Raw genomic sequence first — 21,333 nt, forward strand, 5'->3', positions numbered from 1 at the left:
CCTCACCTTTTCATACAGTAAACTCCTATTCATCTTCAAAGCTCAACATCCTCAAAATACCTTTTCCATTCTCCTCAACCAGGTCAAACCATCTCAGTGTATAATGTCAAAGCATTATGTATGTCCTCCATGATATGTATCACAGTTTCAAGTACATATGAATGTTTGTGATTTTCTTAGTATGTCTTCTTCCTTCACTGCCATGAAATATCCACGAGGGCAGAGACAATTTCTAGTTTTGCTAATTTTCTATTTCTAGCATAACAGTGTCGGTCATATAATCTTTTTTAAAGAGATAAAGAGATATTAGCAGGGGAACGGAACAGAGTATTACACGTGTAACAGAAATGGCTGGCTGCCCACAATTCAGCTTTCCCTCTTCCAGAGTAAAATTGTTGCTAAGAAGAAATCTTTGCATCTAGGTAAGAGAATGTGATTAGTTATTGGCAATAGAAAGTAGGCAAGAATGGTGTGTCAATCCCAGGCCCAGGCTTTTAAGAAACAGATATGGCTTCTCCATATTTTCCATCATCTTCCACCATGTGAAGAAGACACCAAGGCCTCAGGGTGAGCCAAAGCCATAAGATGGGTCACAGCATGGAGAAAATAGCATACAGATCGAAAGTATCCTCAATTTAATTGTTATGTAATTAAAAACTAAATTTCTATTATATTAAGCTTCCAACAGTTGGAGGCTTACTGGTATATCAAATAGCATTACCCCAATGAGTTTACAAATTGTTATCTTAATGTACTAGCCTTAACAGAAATCAATATATACATTGGCTTATCAGCTGGGGGCAGGCAGCATGGGGAACAGCTATTTTCAAATAGAAAATTTATGATGTCTGTAATGCAGTGGCAAAATATTTAATAAAACTATAGCCTACAATAGCTTGAAAGGCAGATCACATGGTTTGCAAGGTTGTATCTCTAGGGAAATAAATTGGAAGAACAGCACTTTGTGCTGGCTTTTATTTGTATTTAGCAAGATGTATTAGTTCGTTTTCACACTGCTGATAAAGACATACACAAGACTGGGAAGAAAAAGAGGTTTAATTGGACTTACAGTTCCACATGGCTGGGGAGGCCTCAGAATCATGGTGGGAGGCAAAAGACACTTCTTACATGATGGCAGAAAGAGAAAAATGAGGAAGAAGCAAAAGCGGAAAGCCCTGATAAACCCATCAGATCTCATGAGACTTATTCACTGTACGAGAATAACATGGGAAAGATCAATGCCCATGGTTCAATCATCTCCCCCTGGGTACCTCCCACAACATGTGGGAATTCTGGGAGATGCAATTCAAGTTGAGATTTGGCTGGGGACACAGCCAAACCATATCACAAGGGATTTCAAGAAAGTGGTAAGCTCATGTGGAATCAACCTAATTGCCTATCAATTGATTAATAGATAAAGAAAATGTAGTATACACACACACATACAATGGTATACTATTCAGCCTTTAAAAAGAAGAAAGTCTTGTCATTTATTATACAACAATATGAACCTGGAAGACATAATGTTAAGTTAAATAAGATAGGCACAGAAAGACAAATGTCACATGATCATGCTTACATGTTATATTAGTCTGTTTTCATACTGCTATAAAGACATACTGAAGACTGGTAATTTTTAAAGAAAAGAGGTTTAATTGACTCATAGTTCTGCATGGTTGGGGAGGTCTCAGGAAACTTACAATCATGGCAGAAGGAGAAACAGGCATATCTTACATGATGGCAAGCAAGAGAGAGCAAGCAACAGTGGGGAAAACTGCTTATCAAACTATCAGAACTTGTGAGAACTCACTATCATGAGAACAGCAAGGGGGAAATTGCCTTCATGATCTAATCACCTCTCTCTCTCTCGACAGGTGGGAATTGTCCATCTCTTGACATGTAGGGATTACAATTTTAGATGAGATTTGGGTAGGGACACACAGCCAAACAAAATCACATGTGAATCTAAAAAAGTCACGCACAGAAGCAGAAAACAGAATGGTGGTTGCCAGGGGAGTGTTGGGGTATGGTGGGCAGAATGCAGAGATGTTGGTCAAAGGTTACAAAGTTTCAGGTAGACAGGATGAAAAAATTCTGGAGATCTATTTTACAGCATGATGACTATAACTAATAATATATCATATACTTGAAAATTGCTAAGACAGATTTGTCTTAGCAGAGAAAATCAGTTGTTACATTCAGTAATACCTTATATGGTAGTATTTCCAAACTTCAGTCATTCACAGAGCACCCTCATAATCTTTGCAGTATTTGCATTATCTTATGCTCTTTTCCTTAAAGTCACTTTCTCTTCTTTATTTATTTATCATGGTGACATAATAAAGGAAAATCCAGTATCATATGCTTTACATGCATGATAGCCTTTAAAAATACAATGGAAATAAAACTCACCCATGATAAATGAAATTGCAGTATCATATGCTTTACGTGTATGATAGCCTTAAAAAATTGTGAAAACTCACCACAACAAATAAGTATGTGAAGTAATAGATATGTTAAGTAGCTTAATTTAATCATTCCACAATGTATACATATATGAAAACATCATGTTGTACCATAAGTACATAAAATTTTTGTCAATTATACCTTAATAAAGCTGGAGAAAAAAGAAAAGGTGAGAATCTCAGGAAAGAACTCTCTTTCCTATGCAAAGTACATTCATTCAAAGAACTCATGCAAGGTCCTACTTTTCTAGAAAATGTCTTGCGAGCACTCCCAGTTTCATGGCTCTTTCCATATTGAAGTCCTATAGTGTTCTATTACCTGAATATTGATTAACTACTATGTACCTATATGAAAATAATCCTTTTTTATTTTCATGTTCAATGCTGCAGATATATTTATATGAAAATCTACCTCCTGAATACAAAAATAATCCTGTGAACTTACCACCTACTACCCCCCAAGGGAAGCCCTGATATTAAGGAATCCAGAGATGGGAGTGGGAAGGAATTAAAGGGGTTGAAATGCAGTTTTTGGTGGAATTCATTTGGAAAAGAGGGCTCTTAATACCTGTCTTCAAATGGACCAGCCAACTTACAGCAGGATTATAGCTGCCTTAGGATAAAGATTAGTACTTGCTCTTCATTCTATATTTGTATAGATTTGGTTTACTTGTTTCCTCTTAATAATCCACTCACATAATACGCATATGTTAGGAATTCCTACTATATGTCAGACAATATGCTAGGTACTACCAATTATTATCAATAAGCAAGATCGATAGGTCCTTGCCATACTGTGAATGTTTGTGTGTATAACAAATACCAATGTGCATGTGTATGTGTTTGCATAAATTTTAAATGTTATGATGGGACTGGACTAAGTTAATTATTCCGGGCCCCCTCTCCTCTAGTGAGGGCCTTAAAAAAGCAACAACTCCATATATAAACACTATACAGCAGCAGTCCCCAATCTTTTTGGCACCAGGAACCAGTTTTGTGGAAGGCAATTTTTCCACGAACTGGTGGGGGGCGGGGAGGATGTCTGGTTTCAGAATGAAACTGTTCCACCTCAGATCATATGGCATTAGTTAGATTCTCATAAGGAGCACACAACCTAGATCTCTTGTATGCACAGCACAGTAGGGTTCGTGCTCCTATGAGAATCTAATGCTGCCACTGACCTGACAGGAGGTGGAGCTCAGGCCATAATGCTCACTCACCTGCCACTCACCTCCTGTGGTGTGGCCCAGTTCCTAACAGGCCACAGACCACTACTCGTGTGGCCTGGGGGTTGGGGACTCCCGCTATACAGGAAGAGTCCTATCTATATAAGTGTTATATTCATAGTCTACACTAGTGGCTGTCAATTATGAATCCTTAGATAGGTGGCAAAAGAGATGCATAAGAATCACCCAGAAACTTGGTAAAAATAGAAAATTCCAGTCTCCATACTCAGCAATTTCAATTTAGTAGGCTTAGAATAAATATTTCTAAAGCTTCACCTAGATGATTCTGACACGGGTAGATCTGTGTCCCTAAACAGTGCCTTGACTCATTATTTAATTGTGCTATACTTCTTTTATCATAGTCAAAGTATGGCAAAGTATTGTGGTATTCAGTACCAGTAGCACAAAATAGTTTAATAGTAGCACAAAATAGTTTAAGAAAATAAATAGTTTAAGTAAGTACATAAATAATTATATTTTAAGAAAAGCTATGGTGTTTCTTTTGTTTTCCCACATATAGTAACACTTATTATCAAGATGCTTTCACTTAGGGACAGAAAAGACAAGCTGTGAGACAGTTCTTCTCAAAATGTAGGACATGGGTTATAGGTGATACGGCAAATAATAATGGTATCCAAAATGATTTTAGAAGATATACGGATTTTACATGGCACATGAACATACATGAAATAATACTGAATCACCAGAAAAAATATATTTTCAATTCTCTTTCAATAAGAAATCCTCAGTTAGCTATTGGTATGTCTTTTACACCTCTCTACCATTACTTCTCATTTTAAGAAACAGAGAGCATGCCTCAGAGCCTTCAGCAAAACAGTATCTAGCCAAAATTTGGAAACATTGCTTTATTTTCACTGTATTTTTAAGGCTGTCATACGTATAAAGCATGTGATACTGGATTTTCATTTATCATGGTGAGTAAACAAACAGAAAGAAAGTGAATTTAAGGAAAAGAGCATAAAATATATGCAAATACTGCAAAAGGTATACATACATATACCTGCAAAAATTATGAGGGTGCTCTGTGAATGACTGAAATTTGGAAATAATACCATGTAAGGTATTACTGAATATAACAACTGATTTCTCTCTCTCATGCACACACATAAACATGGACTAACATATTCAATAATTAATACAAATGAATAACCAAAAGCCACAAAATACTTGTAGAAAGACATTAAATGTACTGCCTAAGTAACCAAAATAACATTACGATATGACAATTATTGTTTTTACATTTTTTACTAAATGAATTTGATAATCCCTATCTGATATATATATATGAAATAGACTCATGTTGTTGTCTGAAAGCCAGAACAATTATTATTCTACAACTCATTCTACACACCTTATAATCCTTGGGTCGGCAGCAGCCAAGATGAGAATGATCTGAAAAAGGAAGTACAAAACAATTAAAGTTTAAATTTGGTTTCATCTTTGATTTTTAATACTATCATTGTTTCTACAATTATAATTCACTCAGAATATTTCAGAGATACTTCAAAATCCTTCAACAGTGTTACATCAGAAAGGATAATAATCCAATTAGTTAAAATTTGTATTAGTTCTTCAGCAATTAAATGATTTCACAAATACTATTTTCATTTGAAAATAGCAAGAAATATCTGAATACAGAAAGGAGTAACTTTTAGTCGATAAACCAATTTGTGTCTATGAAATGAATAGGGTTTAGCTGATTATCAATTTATGATGAAACATAATTTGTATTCACAGATTTGACAGATATTGTCAAACTATGTTTCCTATTCTTATACTCCATTCTAGATTCAGGTGTAAAGAAACAGGACCAGCTTTAGAGGGTGGTGGCATACAGTAGTTTATAGATCTTGTTGACAAATAAATCTGCATTATACATTCCAGCCCCAAGCACCTTGGGCATATAACTTAATCTCTCTAAGTCTCAGATTCCTGATATGTCTGATGTGCCTCTTTCATAATATTGTTTTAAAGATTATATAAGATCTTACATGTAAAGCACTAAAATAGAAATCAACTATTATTACTAATACCATCATCAACGACAACATCATTACTATCAAATGTAAACTCAAACAAGCAGGGGTTCAATTTAAAATTCTGCCACTTATTAAATATAGTATTCTGGTCCAACTATGTAAAGACAATTGATCTGTGTTTCGTGCCTCATTTTTAAGAGTATGAAAACAATGCCTACCTTATATCAGAGAGTCAGAGTGACGATAACATGATACACTTTGTGAAAATCCCCAGAAAAGTATCTATCACATAGTGGATTTTAAAACTAATTCTAAATTTATCCATAAGATAATAACCACTACATTCTACATGTAGATTTGGAGCTTTACTCATTACTTAAAGAAATAAGCTTTCAAGAATCAACTTTTATTATAACAACTTATAACATCTGTTACACTGACAGAAAAAATAAGAACCAGAGACAGCTTCAAGATAGTTACAGCTTCAAGATAGTTGCAGCTTCAAGATAGTTGACTAGGGGCATTTTGTACTCCCTTCCTCCTCTAAGAAAAACCAGAAGAGCGGATAGATAATCATACATTGAATAGATCAGCCAATAGAGAATAATGGAATTCAAAAGGAAATTGACAGACAACACCTAAAGCAAGGAAGGAGAAGGAAGCAAGATGGCCTGTACAGTGAGGACTGGCACCCAAGAGATACTTCTCAATATAGAGAAAGGGTAAGTGAGAGACTCTCAGCTGTCCACATTATCACCATGGATCCCTACGATACCAGGCCACTAAAGAGCTCCTCAACCCTGGTAAGCCCTGAAACTAACATAAGGAGCTGCAGGGAGATTGTACCATGCACTGCCCAAGAGAGAAAGCTTCCCCTGGGTCCCTCATGTTCCCTGAGACTTAAGCAGCTACGGCAAGGCACCACTTTAGAACTCCCTCCCCTACAGACTGTGAGCTGTCCTGGAGCCCAGCAGCAGCAGGGCTGCCCCCTGGACTTAGAAATAAGCTGTCACAAGCTACTGGACGTAGGGCTGTATTAGTTCATTTTTACACTGCTGATAAAGACATACCTGAGAATGGGCAATTTACAAAAGAAAGCAGTTTAATTGGACTTACAGTTCCACGTGGCTGGGAAAGCCTCACAATCATGGCAGAAGGCAAGGAAGAGCAAGTCACATCTTACACGGATGGCAGCAGGCAAAGCGAGAGAGCTTGTGCAGGGGAACTCCTCTTTTTAAAATCATCATATCTCATGAGACTTATTCACTATCACGAGAACAGCATGGGAAAGACTTGCTCCCATGATTCAATTGCCTCCCACCAGGCCCCTCCCACAACACATGGGAATTCAAGATGAGATTTGGGTTGAGGCACAGCCAGACCATATCAAGGGCAGAGACATGACTGAGTCTTTGGGACTGCAGCACAAACGAGATGCCATTCTGGAACCATTCCCCCAAAAGACTGTGCACTATTCTGAAGCCCAGCAGCACTGGGGCTGAGGCATGAGTGCCACTGGGTTGAGGTACGAGTGGTGTATATGCTCCCCACCTGCCAGCTAGGGTGCCATCACAGATGGCAGCATCATCCCCAGCCCCAAGTAGCAAGGCAGAAGTACAGATACTACCTTCCACAACCCAAGCATCCCACCAGTGGCCTGGGGACCACTCTGCCCCTGCCTACCACAGCCAGCACTTGTTCACATCATCAGGGAGCCTGAGGCAAGCAAGACAGGCCCGACTCTGCCCCTCCTCCCCCCATGCCAGACCATATAGTTTGAGGGCCAGAAGACTGCCCAGCCCAGTCCACCGCTACTGGCACCTGAACGCTCCTCCCCAGGGAGTGAGATTGGGCCTACACTCACAGCCACTACCACCAGAGCTGGCATTTACCTGTATACACCACCTTCAAGCCTGGAGACTGGCACACCTAGACAATCTCAGCCACTGTCAAAAACAGTGTGCACCGCTTTGGACCCAGAGGGTCATCCTGCCACTGTCACGGTCATCACCCATGCCACACTGGCTACTCAGGGGCTTGAGAACCTGCCCATCTGCCTGGCCCATGATGGCTACTACCAGCATCTGAGCAGGCTAACTAGAGGCCCATGAATCAGTCCACCACGACCAGCTAAAATTGCTGCCAGTGCACACCACTCTGGAGCCCAAGGACAGGCATGGTCAGCTCACTAATGCCACCACTGTGACCCAAAGACTAGACTACCTAGTGTCCCAGTCCTCAGCAAAACTAGAACACAGCCTCCACTAATAATTGCACACTAAGCCAATGAGCAAGTCTCAGATACCACTGATGCTGCTTATAAACAAAAAAAAATCACACAGAGACTACACCACTGCATGCACCCAGAAAAAGGCCAAAGTGCCCTACCCAACCAGTAATGAGGATTCATCTGCAGGAAAAAGTCCCCCCAGTACAAAAGCAAATTCAAAAAATTGGAACAAACAACTGATATACCAGATGTTCAGATATCAATGTAAGGACAAAGAAAAAATGAAAAGCAAGAAAATATGACACCTCCAAAGGAACAAAATAATCCTCCAGAAACAGATCCCAATCAAAAAGAAAGTCACGAAATCTCAGAAAAAGAATTTAAATTACTGATTCTAGAGACACTCAGTGAGATACAAGGCATTCTGAAAAACAATATAAAAGAGTCAGAAAAGGCCGGGCGCGGTGGCTCACGCTTGTAATCCCAGCACTTTGGGAGGCCGAGGCAGGCGGATCACGAGGTCAGGAGATCGAGACCACGGTGAAACCCCGTCTCTACTAAAAATACAAAAAATTAGCCGGGCGTGGTGGCGGGCGCCTGTAGTCCCAGCTACTTGGAGAGGCTGAGGCAGGAGAATGGCGTGAACCCGGGAGGCGGAGCTTGCAGTGAGCCGAGATTGCGCCACTGCACTCCAGCCTGGGTGACAGAGCGAGACTCCGTCTCAAAAAAAAAAAAATAAAAAAAAATAAAAGAATCAGAAAAATAACGCAGGACATGAATGAAACTTTTACCAAGGAGATATATATCACACACACAAAAAAAGAACCAAACAGAAATTCTGGAGATGAATTAATTGACTGAACTACAAAATACATTTGATTTTTTTTTTTTTTTTGAGATAGGGTCTCACTCTGCCACCCAGGCTGGAGTGCAGTGGCACGATTTTGGCTCACTGCAACCTCCGCCTCCTGGGTTTAAGCACTTCTCCTGCCTCAGTCTCTGGAGTAGCTGGGATTAGAGGCATGTGCCACCACACCCACCTAATTTTTATTTTATTTTTTTATTTTTTTTGAGACGGAGTTTTGCTCTTCTTGCCAGGCTGGAGTGCAACGGTGTGATCTTTGCTCACTGCAATCTCTGTCTCCTGGGTTCAAGCAACTCTCCTGCCTCAGCCTCCCAATTAGTAGAGAAGGGGTTTCACCATGTTGGCCAGGCTGGTCTCGAAGTCCTGGCCTCAAGTGATCTGCCTGCCTCTGCCTCCCAAAGTGTTGGGATTACAGGCATAAGCCATCGTGCCTGGCCTACAAAATACATTTGAAAGCATCAACAATAGACTAAACCAAGCATAAGAACCAGATGTCAGAACTTGGAGATAGGTCTTTTGAAATAACCCAGTCAGGCAAAAATAAGAAATAAAAAATGAACAAAGCCTTTATGATCCATGGGACATGATAAAGCCACCAAATATACAAATCATCTGTATCCCCAAAGGAAGAGAATATAAGAGATCCAAAAACTATTTAATGAAATAATAAATAAAAACTTCTGAAGTCTATCAAGAGGCTAGACATTCAGATGCAGGGGTACCAGTAATCCCTAAGCAGATACAATGCAAAAAGTCTTTCCCATTGAATATTATAGCCAAAATGTCTGAAGTCAATGACAAAAAAAGAATCCTGAACAAGAGAAAAGTGACTAATCACCTATAAAGAAACCCCCATTAGACTAACAGCAGACTTCTAAGTGGAAACCTTACAGACCAGGAATGGGATGATAAATTCAAAATGCTGAAAGAAAAAACATGCCAGTCAAGGACACTCACTATTAATATATCCAGAAAAAAAATCCTTCATAAATTTAGGAAAAATAAAGTATTTCCCAGGTAAGTAAAAGCTAAGGGAATTCATCACCAGCAAGCCAGCCCTACAAGATGTGATCAAGGGAACTCTAAACCTGAAAGCAAAAGAATGACCTTTACCATCTTGAAAACACATGAAAATACAAAACTCAATGATAAAGCAAACACACAAATGAGAAAGATAAAGGACTCATGGTACAACCACAGATAACCACCAAACCACAATGATAAACAATAAGAGAAAAAGAAAGGACAAAAGAATATAGAAAAACACCAGAAAATAACAATGCGGCAGGAACAAAACCACACATATCAATAATAAACTTGAATGTAAAACTGAAAATAGAACTACCATACAATCAGCAATCTCACTACTGGGTATCCATCCAAAGGAAAGGAAATTAGTTTATTGAAGAGATACTGCAGCACTATTCACAGTCACCAAAACATGGAATCAACCTAACTGTTCATCAATAGATGAATGGATAAAGAAAATGTTGTGTATATACACAGTGGAATAATAAAATAATTAGGGCATAAAATTAATGATATCATGTCATTTGCAGCAACATCAATGGAACTGGGGGGTCATTATTTTAAGTGAAATAAATCAGACATACAAAGACATATTGCATGTTCTCATATGTCAAAGACATATTGCATGTTCTCATATGTGGAAGCTAAAAATATTCTCTCATAGAATATTTTTATAGAAAGTAGAATAATTGATACTAGAGGCTGGGAAGGATCGGTTGGTAGGAGTGGATGATGAAGAGCGGTAGCTTAACAGGTACAAACATAAGATTAGAAAATAGGTATACTCTGTTGTCAAAGGAGAGCATAGTAACTATTGTTAACAATGTATTATATATTTCGAAGTAGCTGGAAAAGAGGACTTAAATTGTTCCCAACATAAAGAAATGACAAATACACAACGTGGTAGACAATTTAACCACTCGAACCATAAAATTCTACTTTCTCACTCACACATATCACTCAAAAGCATTCTATGGTTCTATATTCTACCTTCCCAAACCACCTAATCCAGAAAATATTTAAATAAAGACCTATAATAGTCTGTATTCAGCAAATCCTTCAGCATTTTTTATGGCACAAGATATTTTCTAGGTGCCCTGAACCATACCAGAAATCAGCTGAAATATTAATGTCTTTTACACGAGGTCAACTTCTCCACATAATGTCAGTAAGATTCGATTTACTTCAAATGCTTTTCAAAAATTAAAAATAAGAATAAATCACAGTCCAACTTCTCTTCTGTAGAAGTCTAATATATATATAGCATGATCACAAGTAGCTGAAAAAAATTAAAAAATGAGAAGGACATCTGGACACGGTGCCTCATACTTGTAATCCCAGCACTTTGGGAGACCAAGACAGGAGGATCTCCTGAGTTCAGGAGTTCAAGACCAGCCTGAGCAACAAGGTGAAACCCACTCCCTACAGCAAAAAAAAAAAAATTAGTTGGGCATGGTGGTGCATGCATGTCTGTAGTCCCAGCTACTAAGGCAGCTGAGGTGGGAAGATCATTTGAACCAGGGAAGTCGAGGTTGCAGTGAGCCATGTTATACCACGCCCTCCAGCCTGGATAACAAAGCAAGACCCTGTCTCAAAAAAAAAAGGACAAGGATATGCTAACTTTGAAAATTAATGTAATAATTTCTGGAAATAGTATGTATTTCCTGGAAGCTAGCATTATATTAAAAGTTTCTGTATGTTAAAGTACTCATATGGCTTCTGCATTCCACAAACCATTTATAAACTTACCCTGATTTGTACAGGTTTATAATTTTATTTCTACAAATTAATCTATTACTTTGATCTGAGGTTTCTCAATGTTCATATTTAATCACTCTCACCACTAATTAGTCACAAACTATATTTCAAATGTAAGAAATCAAGGAGATGAAAGTCATGGCCCATGGCTGTGAAGTACTTATAATCCATTTTGGTTAAGTTATAACCAAAGTTGAACAACAGCAGTATAAAGAACAAACTAAGTCAGAATGGTATAACAATTATAATGTAAAAAAGTTATGCCAGAGAATAATCTCTCAAGGTAAGGCAATCAGGAAAAATTTCCTAAAGGCAAAGAAACTTGAGATGGACATAATCATTTAGAAAAGTAGGAAGAAAAAAAAAATAGGTCAAATCTTTTGTGTATGACTTCGCGCAACTTACTATCCTTCTTTAAACCTCAGGTTTCTTTATCCATAAGAAATTCAAACAAGAGGGACATGTTTAAAAGCAAACAGAAATTAATGAGATATTTACTAATGAGGCTGTACATGATGACTACATGCTATTTTATTCACAAAATATTAAAACATTACCAGTTACTGTTGTCTACTCAAGATATGACATATTAGGATTTGAAATGTTATTTCTATTTTACTTTGTGACAGTTAATCATCTGATAAGGGATTAATGGAAGTTCACAAAATATTATGATCTTATATAGAAATGAGACTCATAAAAGAATCTTCAAATGAAGAGAAGAAAAGAAGGTTCCTCTAAGAGGAGAGACAGAGTCTAACATATTTCCTAAATTACTAAGCAAAATGTAAAAAGAGGTCAGGATGGATGTCCTTGATTTCCTCTTCAAACACACAAATAACTAGATAAAGCTTACAAAAAGTCTCATATTACAAGAGATACTGAGTTTCTTCAAAAGGACTGCACAAATTACAATTAGAATTATATAACATGGCAGTAACAGATACAATGTGTTTGAAATTTTTATTTTAAAAAATATACCTTAATGAAAGTAGAGAAAGTAGTATGAGACTGGTAGGAAAGAAGGAGCTAGAAGCTAGAAGACCTGGATTCTAGATTTGTAACTATCAAGTCACATAACGTCTCTAAACTGCTGCCATTTTTCTCAAGTTAATTAAATCCATCTTCACGTGATTATTTTGAGGACTAAAGCAATAAATGTTGGTGAAAATTGCATCCTATAAAAACTTAATAAATATTAGACAAGATAATTTGGCAAGAAAATGTTCCAGAAGAATTTCTATTAAAGTAAAATCAAAAGTGAAAATTCACTATGTGTAAGAGATCCTACCATAAGAAATTCCCATATGTATTTAAATGGTTGATGAGAACCCAAAAGTTGGTAAGTACTGCTCAGTTGTCAGCCAGGGGAAAAAATGTAGTTAAAAAAAAAAAGTGGGGGGGGGGGCATTAAGATCAGAAAAACAAGAAGGAAAAGCTCTAGAAATCCAGTTATTAAATGTACAAAGAGGAATAGAATTTTTAAAAATCACTATTTGGCAAATATCACAGTAGGAAATTGTTTCAGGCAACAGTCATCGATATATGCGAAAGGAGTCAATGTTGAGGTTTAATAGTATATTACATAGTTTCAAAGTATCTCTGCACAATTACAAAAGACAGAAATAGCACCTTTTTGATGGAGAAAACCAGCACATCCATCTTAATCAAATGAGTAAAATTAACATCCCCGGGCCAGGCGCGGTGGCTCATGCCTGTAATCCCAGCACTTTGGGAGGCCGAAATGGTCGGATCACCTGAGGTCAGGAATTCTAGACCAGCCTAGCCAACATGGTGAAACCCCGTCTCTACTAAAAATACAAAATTAGCCGGGCATGGTGGTGCATGCCTGTAATCCCAGCTACTCAGGAGGCTGAGACAGGGAGAACTGCTTGAACCCAGGAGGTGGAGGTTGCAGTGAGCAGAGATAGCGCCATTGCACTCCAGCCTGGGCAAAAAAGAGCCAGACTCCATCTCAAAAAAAAAAAAAAAAAAAAAAAATTAACATCCCCAGTAGTGGAGAAACACCACATACCTCCTGGTGTGATGCACTGAGAGTAACACATCACTTTCTGTTGTATTCTGGGGGAAAATAAATAATCTGAATCTAATCGTGAGGAAAAATCAAACAAACCCAAACTGAGGAACATTCTGCAAAATAGCTGGCTTATGCCCTTCAAAATTATCAATGTCATTAAGCACAATGAAAGACTAAGGGATTAATCCATATTAAAGAAAGCAAAAGAGGCATGGCAGCTGAATGCTATGTATGATGATATTTCTTTTGCTATGGCGATATTATTAGGACAACTGGCAAAATCTGATTTAGCGTTATAGATTAGTTAATATTATTATAGCATTGTTAATCTGCTACATTGTTAATTAACTCGTGTTAATCACATAAAATATTGTCTGAATTAGTCTGCTCAGGCTGCCATAACAAAATATCATGGACTGGGTAGCTTAAAGAACAGAATTTTATTTCTCACAGTTCTGAAGACTGAAAATTAGAAATCAGGGTGCCAGCATGGTCATGTTCTGGTAAGTTCTCTCTCCCTCTCTTGTAGATGGCTGCCTTCTAGGTGGGTCCTCAAATGGCAGCGAAAGAAGGAGAGACCAAGCTCTCTGGTGTATTTGCTTGTAAGGACAATAATGTCATCATGAAGGCCCTGTTCTCAGGACCTCATCTAAACCTAATCACTCCCAAAGCCTCCATCTCCAAACCACCATATTAGGGGCTAGGGCTTCAACATACGAACTTTTATGGCATACAAATTCAGTCCATAATAATATCCCTGTCAAAAAATTCTATACACAGACTCATATACAGACAGAGGAAAAAGAGAAAGAAAAAGCAAATATTATTGTTTATGGATTCTGAGTGAAAGCTATATGGCAATTCTTTGTCCTACTTTACTTTTCTGTAAGTCTGAAATTATGTCAAAATCAAAATAAAAAGTTAAAAGAAAACAACTCATTATTGATCTCTCTGATTATACCTCTACATAGGCAACTGACTGCTTTGATTAAAAGTTATTAGAAACCACAACAGTTCTGCTGGCAAGTATGTAATTGTCAAGAAAAATCAGATGCTTAAGTGTTCCCAAAAAATCTTCCAAAGAAACATCTATATTTAAGTTACTTTACACTGGCTCGTTCCTAAAGCTCATTTTCCATGTCCATAAACTTCTTCCAAGAGGGAAAACAGTGTGTAACATCTGTTTCTAATTTCACATAATCTGCTATTGTGGATATAAAAGACCTGTTGATTATCACATCTATCTCCCTGCTCGTGCTAAAAAACAAAAACAAGCACAAACTCTGCATGTTTTCAGAAAAGAATGTTTAATTTCATCGTCAAAAAAGTAAGAGATGGCCGGGTGCGGTGGCTCACGCTTGTAATCCCAGCACTTTGGGAGGCCGAGGCAGGCGGATCACGAGGTCAGGAGATCGACACCACGGTGAAACCCCGTCTCTACTAAAAATACAAAAAATTAGCCGGGCGTGGTGGCGGGCGCCTGTAGTCCCAGCTACTCGGAGAAGCTGAGGCAGGAGAATGGCGTGAACCCGGGAGGCGGAGCTTGCAGTGAGCCGAGAGCGCGCCACTGCAGTCCGGCGTGGGTGAAAGAGCGAGACTCCGTCTCAAAAAAAAAAAAAAAAAAAAGTAAGAGATTACACACAACAGGTTAGAAATAGAGATGAAGCTCACTCAATGTAATGATTCTATTAATGATTCTATTTTTTTTCACTCAATCTCATTTTTCTTCCTCTATGACTTTCTCAGTATGTAGTAAATTAACTTTAAAGGCTGCTAGGGAATACTTGTTGAACTCACTAGCCAATGTCTACAGATATTAACACTCAATACCCTTAATTATACAATACTATTTAACCTTCTTCATAAAAATTATCTTCATATTGAACTTAAGAAGCAACTTATCTAACCACAGGGCTACTAGAGCTAAAGATGAAAAACCATTCCTAACAACGTAGTTAAAATTACTTGGTGAGAAAAAGGTTCCACAGTCAAGTTTATAAAATGTTGAGTAAAAGTAAATTAATCAAGTCATTTTTTACTAGAATATATCACATTTTTTAACATGTTAATATATATATTCTAAGTCTCAAGGTGGGAAATGATTTATAGTAGCACAGAAATCCTAATATCTTAGAGAGTAACTATATAGTTACTTTTTACTTTTTACAACATACAAGTTGTAAAAAGCTACATTATACAATATTATCCAATAATGTAACAAAGATTCTGTTTTTGTTCATTGATGCCAAATTAAAGGCTTGATTGTAGCTCAGGCAACTACGGCAATGAATAAAGATAACTTCTAGCTTACCATTGTGCACCCTTGACCATCCATCTCTTTCACAGTCTCTTCCAGAAGATCCAAATAAAGTATCAGCCCTGGGACTTGGGGGATCAACCTAGAGGAAGCAGGATTTTTATGTAAAAGAGAGTTTAAACATTCCTAGACTTTCAATCTCATGCACCAGAAAAACTACTAGAGTACAGAGAGCATATATAATCAGGGAAACATGATGGTGCCCATGAGAGTCAGGCATGTTCCAAAGAGTTTATTCAAGTATTTTGCTGTTCGTTGCAAAATAAAATTGAAATTTAACTTCAAAAATTTTTAATTATATATATATATGTGCCTATTTTAAAATGAACAGACTTGGAATTGAAAAGTTTATTACTCCAGTGCCTAGTTTGCTTTCCATCACAGGTTAAAAAAAGAGCAATATACTTTGCCATATTTTTAAGTCTAGCCATTTGCTTCTTACCTCCTTAGCATGCACATTTTGAATTCAAACAGTCTTTATTTGGCTGCTTTCAGAGCCCAGCATGCTCAGTGATCTACAGCTTAATATAATAATAGTTAACCACATTTCCTAACAAAAAGCAAAAAGAATGATACAAATGTGTAAAAAAAATCCCTATTCATCAAAATTTAAAATTTTCATGCATCAAAAAATAATATCAACAGAATGAAAAGGCAACCCATTGAATCAGCGACAATATTTACAAATCATTTATCTGCTAAGGGGTTATTATCCAGAATAAAGAACCCCTACAACTCAGTAACAAAAACAAATAGATTTAAAAATGAACTTGAATAGACATTTATCTAAAGAAGTTACACAAATGGCCAATAACAACGTGAAAAGAAAAAATTCAACAATCCTAATCATTAAGGAGATAGAAATAAAAATCATAGTGAGATACTACTTCACTGTAATTTTGAGATACCACAAAATCATAGTGACTTATCCATTGGGATGGCTATTACGAAAATAAACTATGGGAGAAGATGTGAATAAATTTGAAAACTTGGAATTTAGGGGGGCGGTGGCTCACGCCTATAATCCCAGCGCTTTGAAAACTTGGAATTTGCTGGTGTGCAGTGCAAAATGGTACATCTGCTATAAAAGACACTATGTCAGGGTCTCAAACAATTTAAAACAGAATTACTATACAACTCAGCAATTTTTCATCTAGGTATATACCCAAAAGAGTTGAAAGCAGGGCCTCAAAAATATATTTGTACACCTATGTCTACAGCAGCATTATTCACACTGTACACACTGTGACACAGCAACACTACTCATAATATTCAAAAGATGGAAGCAATCCAAGTGTCTATCAAGAGGAGAATGAACAAACAAATGTAGTATATACATATAAGAGAATATTATTCAACTGTAAAAGGGAAAGAAATTCTCACATATGCTATAACATAGATGAACCTTTATGAATATTATACTAAGTTAAACAAGCCAATCAAAATAGGACACATGATGTATAATCACACTTATATGAGGTACCAAGAGTAGTCAAATTCATAGAAATAGTAGAATGGTAGTGGTTGTGAGGGGTTGGGGGAGACAGGAATGGAAAGTTATTGCTTAATGGGCACAGAGCTTCAGTTTAGCAAGATGAAAAAAGTTCTAGAGATAGATGGTGGTATGGTTGTATAACAACATGAATATATTTAATGTTTCTAAACTACACACTCAAAGATGGTTAAAATGGTAAATTTTATAATATATATAACCACAATTTAAAAAAACAAATTTTTTTAAAAGACAACCCACACAATGGGTAAAATGTGGTATATAGTCTTACAACAGGATATAATTAAGCCATAAAAAGGAATCAAGTACTGATATATGCAACATGGATGAACCTCAAAAACACTGTGCTAAGTGAAAAAAGCCAGACACAAAAGGCCAAATGTTGTACAATTATATTTATATGAAATGGTAGAATAGGCAAATTCATAGTGAAAGAAAGCAGATTAGTGATTGCCAAGACTATGGAAAGGAAGGAATGGGGAGTGAATACTTAATAAGTACAGTTTCCATTTATGAGATGAAGAAATTCTGGAACCAGATAGCTGCATAACACTGTGAACATCCTTAAAACAACTGAATTGTACACTTTAAATTCGAAATGGTAAACTTATGTATATTTTACCATAATAGAAAAAGAAAAGATCTTATTCTGCGTAAATGGAAAATAAAAAGGCTGTTTTACTCCTCTAGGATAATTGCACCAGTTTCTTTGGAAGCATGTTAATTGATTTCTTAAAACTGTTTCCTTATTCTTTAAGATGAAAGAATCTTGGAAGCATGCTAATTGATTTCTTAAAACTGTTTCCTTATTCTTTAAGATTACTTTTCATACCATGTACATTGACTACAATGTCTTTCCTAAAAGTGTTACATTTTGCATATGCATGTATTAAGTTAAAATTGTGTTTGGTTACCAATTTGCTAAGTGCTTCTAAAACCATGAACGGCTATGGAGAAAAAAAAACTCTATGTTTACAAATACAATTGGAAAATCTACTTTCCTATTTAATAATGTAAGCAATTTTCTAAGTATAGACTTAGGAGTAGGCATTTCTGCTTATTGAAAAGCTAGGGAGGGAAACCATTTAAATACAAATTTCAAAGTTTGTATCAAGCAATATTAGAATTGTTCCATTCTAAATACTGACATAAAAAGTAATAATAAAACAAACATTTAAAGAAAAGCAGTTATTTTTCCAAACAATTTTAATGTGGCTTACCCCTAAAATATTTCAGTTTATTTTTGTACATAGCATTTTAATTAAAATGTTACTATTCCTTCAGATGAAAATATAGTATATCCTTTCTTTTCAATTTAATTTGTAATTGTGGGAAGACTTAAAATTAAAGGCATTCTAAAACTGTCACCAAATATGCAACTAAAATATTATCTGAATATTGGTCAAACAACAACAAAAAAGTGACCAAAAGTTAAAATCAAATTCTGTAGAAATGAGAAAAGTAGTCACAATAACCTCAATAAAATATTGCCACTTAAAAGTATCCATTATACTATAAATTTTCTTTTATGATAAAACAATCTGTTACTTAAGAGTTAAAAAAAAGACTCATAGTCAAAATATAGGTGGAATGAAATGCTGCTTAAGACAATATTTAAATTGTTTTAAAAAGGTGTCATAAAGAAAATCTGAGCTTTCAGATTGGGTATGTTCAAAGTTATTAGACCACCAAAGGGGCATATTTACATGTTGGATGAATTCATTTTAGAATTTAGAAAAAGTGAATTAAAGACATTAGTCAGAAATATTTTTACAGATAACCCAAAAAGTTATTTTGCTTCTATCAGCACTTAAATCTTGAGGTTCAGTATTATTATATATGTATATATAATATTAATCCATATTTTTATTAGTTTGAAAGCTTTCAGTAAAGAATTGCTTTTAAGGTAAAAATACTTCATAAAAATTCAGGAAACTATGAAGATTCTGAGGGAGTCCTTTCCTAAACATTCTGATTACAAACCCTTAAATTTAGCCAAAGTCTACTTGATAATCATATAAACACAAGACTCTAAATTTCAACTATATCAAAAGTACAATTCAGTACAGAAAGACTAGAACTAGGTTACCCTTAAATGAACTTTTTTCATTTTCAAAGGCCTTCCCATAACCATCAAACAATAATTTGCTTTGAAGATCCATTATACAAAGCTTACCCAAGGGATGTAATTTAAAAGGAAACTTACTTTCCATTTTAATTTTTATAATTTAAAAAAGGAGGGTCTTCCTTTTCATAAAGAATATTTGGTTCTCTTTTAAAGCCCTACTCTGCCATTTTAGTACTAATGTCAATTACAACCAAGTTCAATTGGTAGCGTTATTATGCTATCTACTGTATAAGAAAGGAAACCGGTACTGAGAGGATTTAAACATAGCATTCATAACACAGCTTGATCTCTGTCAGGTCTGAAGACTGAAAAAAAGCAAGTTCTTTCATTCTAAATTAATTTCCCATGTTAGACTGCTAGGGTAGGAGTCAGGAGAGAAAAGTATTATTAATATATGCTAGAAGTTGAAAGACATTTCAGAATAACATTTTTTGGGGGAAAAAAGCTGATCAGTTTCAAATAGAAATGCTTAAGAGAACACATACATGTCTAATCACAAATGGAGGTTTATCTGTTTCTTTTTTGAACTCATAGGGTCCCAGATTTAAATGGGCCAGCCGCCGCCTGGTGTCTTCAGATAGCTCACACATGCGTCTTTTAGTGTAGGGAGATGGAGAGTGTGATTTTGAAGAAATTGTAGGCTGTTGGTAGTTTTTTGCATTTATACAGTATTTACTTCTCTCAGGTGACTTGGATTTTTTCTTTTGTGATCTTGATGTTCTGTTTTGCAGTCTGCCATGTGATTTTTCAACTGGAGCCAAATGGTAAGTAAATTTATCCTAAACATAAAAAATAAAAATTAACTTGGTCAAAGGGGATTTTTAAAATTCCTGTTGGAGCGGCCGGGCACGGTGGCTCACGCTTGTAATCCCAGCACTTTGGGAGGCCGAGGCGGGCGGATCACGAGGTCAGGAGATCGAGACCACGGTGAAAACCCCGTCTCTACTAAAAAATACAAAAAATTAGCTGGGCATGGTGGTGGGCGCCTGTAGTCCCAGCTACTCGGAGAGGCTGAGGCAGGAGAATGGCGTGAACCCGGGAGGCGGAGCTTGCAGTGAGCCGAGATTGCACCACTGCACTCCAGCCTGGGCGACAGAGAGAGACTCCGTCTCAAAAAAATAATAAAAATAAAATAAAATAAAATAAAATAAAATTCCTGTTGGTGGGAAAAAAATTAAAAAGTAATTTAAATAAGACACCCAAAATCTATCAAAGCCAACTAGATCAGTCCTTCCTATCTGTGCTGATCCTGGGATAAGTCAAATCCACATTCTCCTAGATAACTCTTTCTGCAGTAGTTATTAAAGTACATTGTCTCAAACTTCCTTAGGTCCAACTAACAAGGACTTTATAAAAATTAAAGCCCGATACTTAATCACTTGAAAAATTAAAGAAACAAAGTCAAAAAAATTATTTTTCAGTATACTAAAAAAGTACAAACATTGGTTACATATATATTTAAATATTCATGTAATTGGCTATATAAGAGAACTATGTTTAGTAATGTTAAAAATACATGCCAAATTAGCTGATTACAAAATCTTTAAAAGTAAAACTATAAAAATAAGTTTCATCCCTTCTGCTATAATTATATATATACGTACAACACAAAAACATAAAGAACTCTCTACATATTTTAATGAAAAGTGTTATTTGGATTGTAATACATACTTTTAAGCTCCCTTCCAAGCTGTAACTTCACAATGACAGATAAACATACCATCTTAATTCTGGTCCCATATTTTTTATAAAATTAGAAACATA

At 36.3% G+C, this 21,333-nt stretch overlaps 1 protein-coding gene across 6 annotated transcripts in view; it reads right to left on the minus strand.

The window, feature by feature from the left end:
- SPATA6 (spermatogenesis associated 6) overlaps positions 1-21,333 on the minus strand; it is a 133,433-nt gene that overhangs the window by 64,852 nt on the left and 47,248 nt on the right. For all 6 annotated transcript variants that reach the window (XM_003259006.4, XM_012511002.2, XM_030823877.1 and 3 more), the window contains 3 exons: positions 20,055-20,348; positions 15,923-16,010; positions 5,064-5,104 (listed from right to left, as the gene is read on the minus strand). In XM_003259006.4, coding sequence (XP_003259054.3) covers positions 5,064-5,104; positions 15,923-16,010; positions 20,055-20,348 — 423 coding nt within the window. The remainder of the gene's footprint in view (positions 1-5,063; positions 5,105-15,922; positions 16,011-20,054; positions 20,349-21,333) is intronic.

This window comes from Nomascus leucogenys, chromosome 12, assembly GCF_006542625.1.
Source record: "Nomascus leucogenys isolate Asia chromosome 12, Asia_NLE_v1, whole genome shotgun sequence".
Classification (NCBI taxonomy): Eukaryota; Metazoa; Chordata; class Mammalia; order Primates; family Hylobatidae; genus Nomascus; species Nomascus leucogenys.